Source organism: Lampris incognitus, chromosome 21, assembly GCF_029633865.1.
Source record: "Lampris incognitus isolate fLamInc1 chromosome 21, fLamInc1.hap2, whole genome shotgun sequence".
Classification (NCBI taxonomy): Eukaryota; Metazoa; Chordata; class Actinopteri; order Lampriformes; family Lampridae; genus Lampris; species Lampris incognitus.
Window position 1 is genome coordinate 718,893 of NC_079231.1, and position 16,653 is coordinate 735,545.

General features: G+C 43.5%; 1 protein-coding gene across 1 annotated transcript in view; it reads right to left on the reverse strand.

Annotated features, from left to right (window-relative positions):
- Positions 1 to 16,653, reverse strand: part of kalrnb (kalirin RhoGEF kinase b) — a gene marked incomplete at its 5' end in the record, with an annotated part of 412,121 nt that overhangs the window by 158,349 nt on the left and 237,119 nt on the right. The window contains one exon of the mRNA XM_056301536.1: positions 6,873 to 6,942. Within this exon, the coding sequence (XP_056157511.1) occupies positions 6,873 to 6,942 (70 nt within the window). The remainder of the gene's footprint in view (positions 1 to 6,872; positions 6,943 to 16,653) is intronic.

Here is a 16,653-nt window from a genome sequence, read left to right on the forward strand (position 1 = left end):
ACAACAATACCCGATACCACTTTACAGCAACGTTACATTCAGTTGAGCAGGTAGGTGGTGGAGGAGGAGCAATGTCAGCGGTGTGGAGATATTTCAAAGTAAACGACGGTGACAAAAGTAAAGCCGACTGCAAATTATGCTCAGCAACATTTAGTGGCCAATCGATTCCTCTTCTAGTTCAAACACCCACCCTCGTACTGCATGCATTCACCAACTGCATCTCTCCGGCCGGCAGTCTTGAAGGAGATGCCTCGCCACTTCCGTGACGAGGCGAATCCAGGCCGAACCACTGCTTTTTCCGACACACACAGAGACGCATTCACGTGATGAACACAAGCTGACTCTGTCCCCCTCCCGAAGACAGCGTTGCCAATTATTGCTGCTTCATCGAGTCCGGCCATGGTCGGATTTGACGAGACCTAGGCGGAACCCCGGTCCCCAGTGGGCAACTGCATCGACACAAAGCCGATGCTTAGACCGCTACACCACCACGGACTAAAAAACCCCCAAAAAACTAGCTCTTTCAACACAAGCAATTTGATAAAACAACTGAAGAACCAGCACGACGCCGAGTTCAAGGCGTTTGCTAATAGCAGCGGGAAATGGCAACAACCAACTTTGCAGCAAACGCTGGAGAAGCGAGAGAAAATGTCAAGAGAACACCCGCAGGCGGTGCACATAACAGCTGAAACATGCAGTTGAATGCTAAAATGTCACTAACGACAATTTGTTACACTAAAAATTGTGGTTATATTTTAGTGAAATGTGTGGCAATGCCATGTTTAAGAAAAGTATTGAATGTTAAAATGTCAGTATGACAATTTTGTTACACTTAAGTGTGGATATATTATAGTGAAATGTGTGGCAAATGTGTGACGGGTCACTCCTACCAGGTGACATGGAGGGGATCTGTGTCGGAGCCTCGCAGACTGACTACAGGCATTCCACAGGGTTCGGTTCTGGGTCCTCTCCTTTTCTCCCTGTACACGACATCCCTGGGTTCTGTTATTCGCTCGCATTACTTCTCTTACTATTGTTATGCCGATGAGACCGAACTGATCTTGTCCTTTCCTCCCTCTGATACACAAGTAGAGACACGCATTGCTACGTGCTTGACTGACATCTCAGAGTGGATGGACACACCACCTGAAGCTCAATCTGGACAAGACAGAGCTGATGTTCCTCCCAGGGAAAGGTTGCCCGCAACCGAGACCCGGCCATCACCATGACAACACCGTGGTGATGCCAACTCGGACTGTGAGGAATCTGAGTGTGATCCTGGACGACCAACTGTCGTTTGCTGAAAACATTGCATTGGTTGCTCGCTCCTGCAGATTTCTCCTCTATAACATCAGGAGGATTCGCCCATTCCTCACCGACGAGACGGTACAGGTGCTCATCCAGGCTCTGGTCATCTCCCGGTTGGACTACGGCAACTCCGCCCTACGTTCTCCCACACAACTCCCCTTCTCATGTCCCTACACTGGCTCCCAGTAGCTGCTCGCATCCAGTTTAAGACTCTGGTGCTAGCCTACAGGGCAGTGAAAGGAACAGCTCCTTCCTATCTCCAGGCCACGGTCAAGCCCTACACCCCCGCCTGACCACTTCGCTCTGCTGCCTCGGGACGCCTGGTTGCCCCATCGCTCAGAGGCCCTTGCTGCCGATCGAACCGGTCACGGCTCTTTTCTGTCCTGGCCCCACAGTGGTGGATTGAATCCCCACTGATGTCAGGACAGCGGAGTCGCTGCCCATCTTTCGGCGCAGGTTGAAAACTCACCTCTTCAAGAACTACTACCCTGTTACTTGTTCTTACCACTTATTGTATTCACTCATTTAAAAAAAAAATCTCTTTCTTGAACTTTTACACTAGCACTGGTTTTGCTCTTAGATGCTTGTTTAGATGCACTTATGACCTCTGATGACTAGTAGTTCTCCTGATCTCCTACGTTAAATGATGCACTTATTGTAAGTCGCTTTGGATAAAAGCGTCGGCTAAATGACTGGAATGTAATGTAATGTAACATATCTGCAAATCCTCAATGCAGATTTGTTCAAGTAACAGGGCATCTTTAAAATGTTCACAACTTATTCTGGGCAGTATATATGCTCCACATTATGATGATGAACGACTTTTCTCAGAATTCTTTGCTTCTATTCCTAATTTACATTCACAGTTTGATTATGGAGCTGCCAGGGAAGAAGAAAAGAGGAAGGCCAAAGAGGAGGTTTATGGATGTGGTGAGGGAAGACATGCAGGTGGCTGGCGTGACAGAGGAAGATGCAAAAGACAGGAAGAAATGGAAATGGATGATCCGCTGTGGCGACCCCTAACGGCAGCAGCCGAAAGTACTAGTAGTTCGATTATGGGAGGCGCTTTTAATTGTGTTTTCAATCCAAAATTGGATAGATCTTCTAAGACATTTCAGCCGGTGAGTCAGCTAAACTGATAGAATTTTTTCTTAAGACTTACAGGATGGTAGACCACTGGCGATTCAAAATCCCAGTCACCCACTCACACGATTTTTTCCCCCTAGTGCATCACTCGTACTCACGCATCGATTATTTTCTCATTGAATGTAAACGTGCTGCTAAACAGAAGACGACAGATGCTGATTTAACACGGTTACCATGACAACCAACCACGACAACTGCTGGGAAGCCATGTTGCACAGTTCATACAAGATAATGAAAAAGAACTGGAACATAACTGCATGCTGTCAAACCAACTACAGAATATGATGAACATTCTGGCTGATGAACATTCTGGCTATTTGAGACATAAAAATTCCTCTTTTTAGTTTAACAATGCGATTACGAGGTAATTGTCTTCTCAGACCACGCCCCACACTTACTGCAATTAGCCTTCCAAAACAAAAATGTCTGCAACATGGTGTTTAAATAATCTATTACTATCTGATAAAGCTGCCGTGATGCATGCGCAATAATCCAGGTAAGAGAATCAAAGAAAGTTGAATAAGTTCATCTGGACACGTTTATTGACAGAAACGTTTCAGCATCATCTAAGTGACCTCTTCGGTCAGAAGAGTTTAGACTGAAGACTACACATTTCTGGGTTCCACAATCTCCCAGGACCTAAGGTGGGCATCCAACATAGACACAATCATCAAAAAGGCCCTGCAGAGGATGTACTTTCTGCACCAGCTCAGGAAGTTCAACCTGCCTCAGGAACTGCTGATTCAGTTCTACACTGCAGTAATCCAGTCTGTCCTCTGCACATCCATCACTGTCTGGTTTGGATCGGCCACCAAATAGGACAGGGACAGACTACAACAGACAGTTAGGTCTGTAGAGAAAATCATTGTTGCCAACCTGCCCTCCATTCAGGACTTATACACCTCCAGACTCAGGAGACGGGCAGGCAACATCACTGCAGACCCATCACACCCTGGTCACAACCTGTTCCAACTCCTCCCCTCTGGTAGGCGCTACAGAGCACAGTTCCCAAAAACAACCAGATATAAAAACAATTTCCTTCCGCGGGCTGTCATTAAAGTGAACGCTTAACACTGTCAATAAATCCAACCATGTTGTATATACTGTACTGTACATGATGTATATACTGTACTGTACATTGTATGTATACTGGTACTCTGTCATGTACATCTACCTCAGACATGTATATGTAAGTAAGCTGCTAACATGTATTTCAGCCTCTCTGATATATTCTCTGCAACACTGCATTCTATCAAATCCTATTTCACCAGTATAAGTCAGTCCTTGTGTATATATGTGAAGGTTGTTGTGTTGTAGTGTTGTTATTCTATGTTAAGTACACTGGGAGAGCCACCAAACCAAAGTCACATTCCATGTATGTGCAAACCTACATGGCCAATACCATGGTTCTGGTTCTGATATGGGACTACCTCACTTTCAGTTTTACTAGTGGGCTTTTAATATTCCTTCTTGGTCCAACCATCCAAGCCTATAGTGATCAAGCCTGGCTGCAGAAAGAGCAGTTGTCATATTACCCTAAGTCCATAGCTGCACTTGTTTTCCAAACTTGCTTGATCAATGTCAGATATAAACTGATCAAATTCAAAGTCATCTATGGACTCCACTATTCAAAGACTAAACTACAGAAAATTTACCCATCCATTTCTCCATTGTGTGATAGATGCAAAGTTGAAGAAGGTTCTCTCGTGCATCTTTTCTGGCTCTGTCCTCACACAAAATTGGTGTGAAATATTCCAGTGGTTCTCCGGAGTCCATGAAAGGGACATTCCTCCTGATCCAAAACTGGCACTCTTTGGATGCTCAGAGACTGCTTTAAGCTATACATCTGAGAAACAATTGGCATTGATGGTTGGCACAGTAGCTGCCAAAAAAAATGATGCTAACAGATTGGAAATCACCTACACCCCCCTGCTTTCAGAAATGGTTCAATGAAATGATCATAATCATACAGATGGAGAGAATACGCTTGTAATGGTGCAATCCAGTACTCTTTACCTTTTATCTGTACTCTTGTAATACCTGTGTAATTTCGTGAAAACTGCTGTGAACCAAGTTATATTATACAAGTATATACACTCACTGGCCACTTTATTAGGTACACCTTGCTAGTACCGGGTTGGACCCCCTTTTGCCTTCAGAACTGCCTTAATCCTTCGTGGCATAGATTCAACAAGGTACTGGAAACATTCCTCAAGAGAGTTTGGTCCATATTGACATGATAGCATCACGCAGTTGCTGCAGATTTGTCGGCTGCACATCCATGATGCGAATCTCCTGGTCCACCACATCCCAAAGGTGCTCTATTGGATTGAGATCTGGTGACTGTGGAGGCCATTTGAGTACAGTGAACTCATTGTCATGTTCAAGAAACCAGTCTGAGATGATTCGAGCTTTATGACATGGCGCGTTATCCTGCTGGAAGTAGCCATCAGAAGATGGGAACACTGTGGTCATAAAGGGATGGACATGGTCAGCAACAATACTCAGGTAGGCTGTGGTGTTGACACGATGCTCAATTGGTACTAAGGGGCCCAAAGTGTGCCAAGAAAATATCCCCCACACCATTACACCACCACCACCAGCCTGAACCGTTGATACAAGGCAGGATGGATCCATGCTTTCATGTTGTTGACGCCAAATTCTGACCCTACCATCCGAATGTCACAGCAGAAACCGAGACTCATCAGACCAGGCAACGTTTTTCCAATCTTCTATTGTCCAATTTTGGTGAGCCTGTGTGAATTGTAGCCTCAGTTTCCTGTTCTTAGCTGACAGGAGTGGCACCCGGTGTGGTCTTCTGCTGCTGTAGCCCATCTGCCTCAAGGTTCGACGTGTTGTGCGTTCAGAGATGCTCTTCTGCATACCTCGGTTGTAATGAGTGGTTATTTGAGTTACTGTTGCCTTTCTATCAGCTCGAACCAGTCTGGCCATTCTCCTCTGACCTCTGGCATCAACCAGGCATTTTCGCCCACAGAACTGCCACTCACTGGATAGTTTCTCTTTTTCGGACCATTCTCTGTAAACCCTAGAGATGGTTGTGCGTGAAAATCCCAGTAGATCAGCAGTTTCTGAAATACTCAGACCAGCCCGTCTGGCACCAACAACCATGCCACGTTCAAAGTCACTTAAATCACCTTTCTTCCCCATTCTGATGCTCGGTTTGAACTGCAGCAGATCGTCTTGACCATGTCTACATGCCTAAATGCATTGAGTTGCTGCCATGTGATTGGCTGATTAGAAATTTGCGTTAACGAGCAGTTGGACAAGTGGGCCTAATAAAGTGGCCGGTGAGTGTATGTCTGACAGCTCTTTTTTTCCCCTTTTTTCCTTTTTGTTGTTTATGGTTTGTCTGTTAATTTTTGTTTTATCTTGTTTGTGTGTCTTAAATATAAAAATGAAAAACTGAAAATAAAATTAAAAAAAAATTTTTTTTTTTGGACATCCAGGATTTAATGTCAGTGAGGCAAGTTGTGAGATTTAATAGGGTGCTAGGATCTGTGGGTTTTCGTGGCATATGTAACTGAGTGTCGTCAGCATAAAAATGGTAGAGCAAATCGTGATTTTGAATGACCTGCCCCAGGGGCAGCATGTATATCGAAAAGATAAGGGGGCCAAGAACTGAGCCTTGAGGGACACCACAACTCAACTGAGCCACCAAGGAGGTAGAGTTCCCCAAAACAACAGAAAAAGTTCTGTTGGTGAGGGAAGAGCGAAATAAGTTAAGTGCCAAGCCTTTGATGCCAACCCCAGTCTCTAAGCGATGTAGGAGGATGTTGTGATCCACCATGTAAAAGGCAGCACTTAAGTCCAAGAGAACTAAAATTGAGTAGTCACCTCTGTCTGCATTCAGCAGTAGCTCATTAGTGACCTTAACTAGAGCTGTCTCAGTACAATGACGTGCTCTAAAACAAGACTGGAAACTATTAAAAACAGTATTAGTGTTCATAAAAGAAATCAACTGAGAAGAAATTACTCTCCCCAGAATCTTAAGATAAAAAAGACAATTTGGAGATTGACCTGTAGTTGCTTAGGGACAGGGGATCTAAATGAGGTTTCTTCAGCAATTGTTGAATGATGGCATGCTTAAAACTGTCTGGAAAAGAACTGGAGGCCAGAGAATTATCAAGAATTTGCAGAATAACGGGGCTGATAGTGGAAAATACCTCTCTTAATAGCTTAGTGGGAATGATGTCTAGGATGCAAGAGGAGGAGCTCATATTGGAGACTGAAATTGTAGTTGGTTGAAATTGGGTGAAAGAGGCAGAATTAACATGAGGAATGGAACGAAAAGAGTTGGGGAGGCAAAATCATGTGCTTTTCATTGAAGGAGCATCCATGACCTATAGGCCATGACTGGCTTCAGGTGTGATCTGATCTTCATTCAACTCTGTACTCACCCAGGTAACAAAGCAGTGTCCCACATCTTCAGGGAGCTGTTCATAGTTTTCTAGTTCCTTCAGGAAAATACTGCAATTCACATAAACACACAATGAGTACACACATAATACCTCATCAACATGCACGCACGCACGCACGCACGCACGCACGCACGCACGCACGCACGCACGCACGCACACACACACATTACTCCACTCTGCAGTCTTTACACCTGCTGAATGAATACGGGGTTAAAGTTCAGGTTTTGTGATGACCTAGAGTCTTGCATAGTCAGGAACCTCCTCCATCACCCATCTAACTCACCCCAACACGACATGCACATGACTGAGCTCCTCTCATACATGTGTATTACTGTACCTTGTACCAGACTCCAGACCACAGTAGTCGCCCCTAAACTGTGGAACGCTCCCCCTCAGCTTTGTGGTCTGCTGACTCTGTAGAACGTTTTAAAAAGCAGCTAAAACCCACCTGTTTAGTCTGGCTTTTGTTTATTTTCGTTTAATTTGTGCTTTGCTTGTTACGGTTTGTTTTATGTAATCTCTGTTCATCTTTTAACATTTATTTTTTATATATATACACTACCGTTCAAAAGTTTGGGATCACCCAAACAATTTTGTGTTTTCCATGAAAAGTCACACTTATTCACCACCATATGTTGTGAAATGAATAGAAAATAGAGTCAAGACATTGACAAGGTTAGAAATAATGATTTGTATTTGAAATAAGATTTTTTTTACATCAAACTTTGCTTTCGTCAAAGAATCCTCCATTTGCAGCAATTACAGCATTGCAGACCTTTGGCATTCTAGCTGTTAATTTGTTGAGGTAATCTGGAGAAATTGCACCCCACGCTTCCAGAAGCAGCTCCCACAAGTTGGATTGGTTGGATGGGCACTTCTTGCGTACCATACGGTCAAGCTGCTCCCACAACAGCTCAATGGGGTTCAAATCTGGTGACTGCGCTGGCCACTCCATTACCGATAGAATACCAGCTGCCTGCTTCTGCTCTAAATAGTTCTTGCACAATTTGGAGGTGTGTTTAGGGTCATTGTTCTGTTGTAGGATGAAATTGGCTCCAATCAAGCGCTGTCCACTGGGTATGGCATGGCGTTGCAAAATGGAGTGATAGCCTTCCTTATTCAGAATCCCTTTTACCCTGCACAAATCTCCCACCTTACCAGCACCAAAGCAACCCCAGACCATCACATTACCTCCACCATGCTTAACAGATGGCGTCAGGCATTCTTCCAGCATCTTTTCATTTGTTCTGCGTCTCACAAACGTTCTTCTTTGTGATCCAAACACCTCAAACTTGGATTCATCCGTCCACAACACTTTTTTCCAGTCTTCCTCTGTCCAATGTCTGTGTTCTTTTGCCCATCTTAATCTTTTTCTTTTATTGGTCAGTCTCAGATATGGCTTTTTCTTTGCCACTCTGCCCTGAAGCCCAGAATCCCGCAGCCGCCTCTTCACTGTAGATGTTGACACTGGTGTTTTGCGGGTACTATTTAATGAAGATGCCAGTTGGGGACCTGTGAGGCGTCTGTTTCTCAAACTAGAGACTCTAATGTACTTATCTTCTTGCTCAGTTGTGCAACGCGGCCTCCCACTTCTTTTTCTACTCTGGTTAGAGCCTGTTTGTGCTGTCCTCTGAAGGGAGTAGTACACACCGGTGTAGGAAATCTTCAATTTCTTAGCAATTTCTCGCATGGAATAGCCTTCATTTCTAAGAACAAGAATAGACTGTCGAGTTTCAGATGAAAGTTCTCTTTTTCTGGCCATTTTGAGCGTTTAATTGACCCCACAAATGTGATGCTCCAGAAACTCAATCTGCTCAAAGGAAGGTCAGTTTTGTAGCTTCTGTAACGAGCTAAACTGTTTTCAGATGTGTGAACATGATTGCACAAGGGTTTTCTAATCATCAATTAGCCTTCTGAGCCAATGAGCAAACACATTGTACCATTAGAACACTGGAGTGATAGTTGCTTGAAATGGGCCTCTATACACCTATGTAGATATTGCACCAAAAACCAGACATTTGCAGCTAGAATAGTCATTTACCACATTAGCAATGTATAGAGTGTATTTCTTTAAAGTTAAGACTAGTTTAAAGTTATCTTCATTGAAAAGTACAGTGCTTTTCCTTCAAAAATATGGACATTTCAATGTGATCCCAAACTTTTGAACGGTAGTGTATATTTTTTACCTTTTCTTTCATTGTGACACACGTTGTGACTGTCTAGGAAAGGAGCTATATAAACAAACTTTACTTAAATGCATAAACACAAACTCATACATAAGTTTTGAAGCTGTGGTCATCTTCTTCCGCACTTTTTATATATATTTTTAAATCTTGTTTTTTCTTTTTTTTTTCAATTCAGCTTTATGAATAAAAACATGTTGTTCCCAAAGCAGTTTACAGTTGATTCACATACGTATATTACATATACACATACATATACACATACATATAAATATATAGTATATTATATATACACATACGCATACGCATATATGTACACATACATATATAAACAAGGTTCAGATTACACAGTGTCTTTCAGGGAAAACCATTCTACAGTTACTACATATACTAGTCTCACAATACCAGACAATCGGAGATCTCCACCTACCACTGTCTGGGAACTACTTTTTTTTTCCTTTTTATAGTTCTTAAGAGACCACGCTTCCATTGCTAAAACTGACCTTTGACCTCTATTTGTAACAGGTTAGCTGTTGTGTGTACCTATTTCTAACAGGTTAGAAGTTGTGTGTACACATATCTAATAGGTTAGCTCAGCGTTCTCCAATTAGTTTTCCTCAAGGGCCAAGTTATGTCATGCATGCCAGGCCAAAGGCCAAAACCTCTGGGGCTTGTTTTTTTTCCCACTGCACCAGCAAAAGTTGTTTTAGTATGTGCAGATGTTGTTGTTGCTGCTATTACAATTATTATTATTATTATTATCATCAAAATTATTATTATTATTAGTAGTAGTGGTAGTAGTGGTGGTGGTGGTAGTAGCGGTAGTGGTGGTGGTAGTAGTAGTGGTGGTGGTAGTAGTAGTAGTATTAGTCAGAATCAGAATCAGAATATTTTATTCATCCCTGAGTGGAAATTAGGTTCTATTACAGACACTCACGCTCTAATAACTAACAAGATACAAGATAAGAAAATAGAAACAGAAACAAATAGAAATAAAAGATAAAAAATAAATAGAAATAAGAACAAAATATATCAAAAAAAGTGGTGGTGGTCATAGTAGTAGTGGTGGTGGTTGTAGTAATCATTTAGGCCTAGGATTCTCAAAGCCTGTGTTGAGGATCTCACAAGAAAAAAATGCACTCTTGAAAAAAAAAAAGAGTCCAAAACCAGCCATCTAATTATGGCCAAATGGACAAACGTATATGGATGTTCATCCACCAGTCAGTGAGAAAAGATGTACGTTGGAAAGTCTGTTTCTTTCCTGGTTCTTGATCGAGTTCATTGAAGAAAATGATGACTCACATACAAACCCCAATTCCAATGAAGTTGGGATGTTGTGTTAAACGTAAATAAAAACAGAATACAATGATTTGCAAATCCTTTTCCACCTATATTCAATTGAATACACTACAAAGACAAGATATTTAATGTTCAAACTGATAAACTTTATTGTTTTTTTGCAAATATTCACTCATTTTGAATTTGATGCCTGCAACACGTTCCAAAGAAGCTGGGACAGGGGCATGTTCACCACTGTGTTACACCACCTTTCCTTTTAACAACACTCAATAAGCGTTTGGGAACTGAGGACACTACTTGTTGAAGCTTTGTAGGTGGAATTCTTTCCCATTCTTGCTGATGTTCGACTTCAGTTGCTCAACAGTCCGGGATCTCCGTTGTTGTATTTTGCGCTTCATAATGCGCCACACATTTTCAATGGGAGACAGGTCTGGACTGCAGGCAGGCCAGTCCAGTACCTGCACTCTTTTACTACGAAGGCCTGCTGTTGGAACACGTGCAGAATGTGGCTTGGCATTGTCTTGCTGAAATAAGCAGGGACGTCCCTGAAAAAGACGTCGCTTGGATGGCAGCATATGTTGCTCCAAAACCTGTATGTACCTTTCAGCATTAATGGTGCCTTCACAGATGTGCAAGTTACCCATGATGCCATGGGCACTAACACACCCCCATACCATCACAGATGCTGGCTTTTGAACTCTGCACTGAGAACAATCTGGACGGTCCTTTTCCTCTTTAGCCCGGAGGACACGACGTCCATGATTTCCAAAAACAATGTGAAATGTGGACTCGTCAGACCACAGCACACTTGTCCACTTTGCGTCAGTCCATCTCAGATGAGCTCGGGCAAGAGAAGCCGGCGGTGTTTCTGGGTGGTGTTGATATCTGGCTTTGGCTTTGCATGGTAGAGTTTTAACTTGCACTTGTAGATGTAGCGACCAACTATGTTAACTGATGATGGTTTTCCCAAGTGTTCCTGAGCCCACGTGGTAATATCCTTTACAGCAGGGGTCTCCAACATGTCGCTTGCGAGCTACTGGTAGCTCACGGCCCCTTTTCAAGTAGCTCGCCAAAGGGTTAATGAATGTTTCATAAATTTAAAAACTTGATGAATCAAATTTGTTTGGTCACTTGGAAAACCTGCTTACATTTATATCCAATCAAATTCACAGGTGTCCGGCCCCTCCTTACACAAAATTATTATTTGCCAATTAGTTGTCAATCAAACAGTTGCGCTGCTGTCAAGCTTGATGAGTCAGTGGTGATGTGAGACGAACAGCAACCATGACCGCGGCAGCTGCCCATACCAGTAAGAGGCTAAAAACATACTATTTTCACGAAGAGTGGGAAACAGAGTTTTGTTTCACAAATTTAAACGACAAGTGTGTGTCTGATCTGCGGAGCTAGCGTGTCAGTCGGTAAAAGATGTAACGTGGAACGCCATTTCACCAAAGTCCACAGCAATTTTTCACGAGACTTTCCTGCAGGTAGCAGCCTATGAAAAGAGAAGATAAAGGAGCTGAAAACTATGCTTCAAATACAACAGTCTCTGTTCACAAGACCAACGAAGAAGAAGGCCAATGCAGCAACGGACGCTTCGTTTAAAGCGGCGCACGTCTTAACCAAGCACAAAAAGCCCTTCACCGATGGCGGGATTGTAAAGGAGGCTATGACTGCGGCGGCTGACACGTTATTCAGGGACCATAAAAGTAAGACAGAAATGTTGTCTGCTATTGCCGATGTACAACTTGGTGCTAATACTGTGGCAAGGAGAGCGTCTGCGCTGTCTGGATGCGGTAAAACAGCTGGACTCGGACACGAACAGGTGCAAATGGTTTTCAATTCAGTATGATGAGTCTGTCGACTCCAGCGATACAGCCCAGCTAGCTGTTTTCATTCGGATGGTGTTTGATGACTTTTCCACCAACGAAGAGTTTTTGACCTTACTTCCACTGAAAACCACAAGCAAGGGAGTTGATATTTACCATGCAGTGAAGGACTACTTTGTAGAACAAAAGATCCCTATTGAAAAGCTGGTGTCTGTAACAACTGATGGAGCCCCTGCTATGACAGGTCGTCACTCAGGATTTATTGCGCATTGCAAAGCGGACCCGGACTTTCCAAAGTTTCTGAACTATCACTGCATCATTCACCAGCAGGCTATATGCGCAAAAGTTATGGAATTTGACCGTGTGATGGCGCCTGTTGTTAAGATCATCAACTCCATTCGAGCAAAGGCTAAGCAACACCGGAGCGTCAAGCTGTTGCTGGAGGAATGCTCTGCGGAGTATGGGGATCTCCTCCTCCACACTGAAGTCAGATGGCTAAGTCGGGGTAAGATACTACAGCGCTTTCTTTCCTTGCTGGGTGAAATCAAGGCATTTATCGAAACGAGGGAGGAGGATACCACCCTATTATCTGATGCAGAGTGGCTACATGATCTTGCTTTCCTGACAGATGTAACTGAGGAAATTAATGACCTGAACCTACAGTTACAAGTTAAAGATAAAAAAATATCTGATATGATCAGCGCTGTCAATGCGTTCAGTGCAAAACTGTCAATGTACATTCAGCAAGTGAAAAACAAAAGGTTTCAGCACTTCCCCTGGGTCTCAAAGATGTTGGAAAGTCACACAGGTGCAGCCAGCGTTTTAAATGTTTCCAAGTATTGTGACCTCTTGTCGAGGCTTGGGCAGGAGTTTGCAGACAGATTCAGTGACTTTGAGAAACTTGAGCCCTGTGTGACATTTATGGCCAACCCCTACATGGATGTGGACATAAGTGAGATTTCAGGACAGATTGCTGAACTTTTCTGTGTTGATCCTGTAGAAATGGAAATTGAGGTAATAAACCTTCAAAATAATGTGCAGTTAAAGGCTCAACAGCATTCTCAGCATTTCTGGAGCTTAGTAGAGCCAGATAACAATAAGAATCTTCACCAAGCAGCTCTGAAAATGTCTGCTTTGTTTGGGTCTACATACCTCTGTGAGTCTGCCTTTTCTGACATGAATGTCATGAAATCAAAGTTCAGAACAAGACTGGCAGATGAACATTTAAATGACTCCATAAGAGTGAACCTGAGTGGATACACTCCCGCATATGCCTCTCTTGTTGACTCCATGCAGTGCCAGTCATCTCACCAACTACAAAAGACTGAATACACATCACACATACAACTGTACATGTGAATACTCTTGTGAAGTGATACAGTGACATGTGGACAGATATAACAAAATGACAAGTGAGTAAGTAGGAAGATCTGTGTATTTGCAATTGCATTTTGTTTTGAAAGCATTCATATTTTAATTTAATAGTGTGAGATAGACTAGAAAGAAATGCATGCAGAAATACAAAACGCACATGCAGGTGAATTAAATCCACTTGGGATGTTGTTTTAATACAAAATGTGAGTTGTGGAAACCAACATTTTGTGAACGTTCAGGCAAAACAAGCTTATTCAGTTTGTTTGGGTTGAAATAAGCTATGAGAATAAATGTTACAAAACACAAGTAGCTCTCGGCCATTTTCATTTTGTAAAAGTAGCTCTCAGAGGAAAAAAGGTTGGAGACCCCTGCTTTACAGAATGATGTCGGTTTTTAATGCAGTGCCGCCTGAGGGGTCGAAGGTCACAGGCATTCAGTGTTGGTTTTGGGCCTTGCCGCTTACGTGCAGAGATTTCTCCGGATTCTCTGAATCTTGTGATGATATTATGGACTGTAGATGATGAAATCCCTAAATTCCTTGTAATTGAATGTTGAGAAACGTTGTTCTTAAACTGTTGGACTATTTGCTCACGCAGTTGTTCACAAAGTGGTGAACCTCGCCCCATCCTTGCTTGTGAACGGCTGAGCCTTTCGGGGATGCTCCTTCTATACCCAATCATGACACTCACCTGTTTCCAGTTAACCTGTTCACCTGTGGAATGTTCCCAACAGGTGTTTTTTGAGCGTTCCTCAACTTTCCCAGTCTTTTGTTGCCCCTGTCCCAGGTCCTTTGGAACGTGTTGCAGGCATCAAATTCAAAATGAGTGAATATTTGCAAAAAACAATGCGGTTTATCAGTTTGAACATTAAATATCTTGTCTTTGTAGTGTATTCAATTGAGTATAGGTCGAAAAGGATTTGCAAATCATTGTATTCTGTTTTTATTTACATTTTACACAACGTCCCAACTTCATTGGGGTTTGTAGGTACATGGAGGGGGAAATTGTGAGTAGGAGCATTGCAATTGCTCTCATGTTTTTCCAATCGAGCTTGGGGAACCACATTGATCCAAAAGTCACTCCATCTCCAAGACCTCCATCTGAAGAGTTGCCTCATTTATGGAAGGTACCAGCCTTTTGGCCTCTGCAGTCCAGTGGCCGTCAGCTGAAATGGAGAACAGCTGTCTCAGGAAGAGGAGGATGTCACCTGACAGTTCAGAGGAACTTTCAAATCGTTCCTTGATGTTTTCTGCCAGGCTTGTCACAAAATCCTTCATCTCTGGATCCTCTCACATTTCATTCATTCGAAATGCTCCCGCAGACATGGAAAGGGCAATTTTCTCCCATGAATGTCTCTTTCCAAAAGGTTCAGCTTTGACCAGAAAACTTCAACTGCCTCATACATGTCTGTCACAGTGCGGCTCTTCCCTTGTAATTGCAGATTAAGGTGATTTAGATGAGACATGATGTCACACAAAATAGCATATGCCATCACCTTATTGTCCCTTAAAAACCTGATATTCTTGAGCTTTTTGGCACAAGCTCATCACGCAGGTCACACACCCTCTCTAACACATGGCCAATGCTCAGCCAGCGAACATCATTATGCAGCAAAAGATCGTTGTGTTCCACTGAAATTCCTCTAGCAATGCTCTGAAAAGGCGATGTTGCAGACTAAAATTCTCGCAAATGAACTATACCAGTCTCGTCACAGTATCCATCACCTCTTTCATTTTCCCACTCAGTATAGTGCACAACACTGATTTGTGAATAAGGCAAGGAAATGCTAAGAGCGCTGGGTTAACAGCGGCAAGCCGACTCACCAAGCCCTTGTTTTGTCCCACCATTGATGGAGCCCCATCAGTGACTACGGACACAATTTAGCTCACATCCAAGCCGTTCTTCTCAAAGGACTGTGTTAATTAATTAACGATGATTTCCGCTGCTCCTTCGCGCTAAAAGGAGCCAGTTGAGGTGGTTCAGGCATCTGATTAGGATGCCTTCTGGGCGCCCTCCTTGGGTTTTTTTTCCAAGTACATCCAACTGGGAGGAGACCCCAGGGTGGACCCAGAACTCGCTGGAGGAACTACATGTCCAATCTGGCCTGGGAATGTGTTGGGATCCCCCAGGAGCTGGAGGGCGTTGCTGGGGAGAGGGATGTCTGGAGTGCCCTACTTAGCTTGCCGCCACCGCCACCTTAGAAGCAGCTGATGATGAGATGAGATGAGATGATTTCCCCAGTTGTGTGCCCAGGCAGAGGACACAAACAAAGTAGCTCTTCCCGAAAGGTCTTAGGTCTTTCCATCAAAAAAATCTTGTGAACACGAATAGCCGTCCCATATCGGTTCGGTCACAGGACGAGTCTATGGCTAGTGATATGGCTTCTGCTTTCTTCAATTTGGTGAGTAGATTTCTGCTAAATGTTCTACTCTTCTTGTTGCCATGTTAGCCAACAATGGCACCTGCTTTAATAGCTCCACAACCGTTTTCTTGTTTTTCTCATTATGACTTAAAATTTCACCAACCATATCAATTGCACACGTTTTAATCAACACTTTGGGTAGTGACTGAAAGGGTGAGATCCCGGATACAAGTGGCTGAAATGAGTTTCCTCCGTAGAGTGTCTGGGCTCAGCCTTAGAGATAGGGTGAGGAGCTTGGACATCTGCAGGGAGCTCGGAGTAGAGTCGCTGCTCCATCACGTCAAAAGCAGCCAGTTGAGGTGGTTAGGGCCTCCTGTGCGCCTTCCTTTGGAGGTTTTCTGGGCACGTCCAACTGGGAGGAGACCCTGGGGTAGACCCAGAACTTGCTGGAGGGACTACATGTCCAATCTGGCCTGGGAATGCCTTGGGATCCCCCCAGAGGAGCTGGAGGGCATTGCTGGGGAGAGGGACATCTGGAGTGGCCTACTTAGCCTGCTGCCACCGCGACCCGACCCTGGAGAAGCGGCTGATGGTGAGATGAGATGCAATGAGATGTTTCTCATTCAATGACTGTTTTAGGTATTCATCAGAGTGACAGCCTGCGGAAAAAAAATGTTATTGTGTCTGGGTGTTTTGGGCTACAGCACTTTGTAG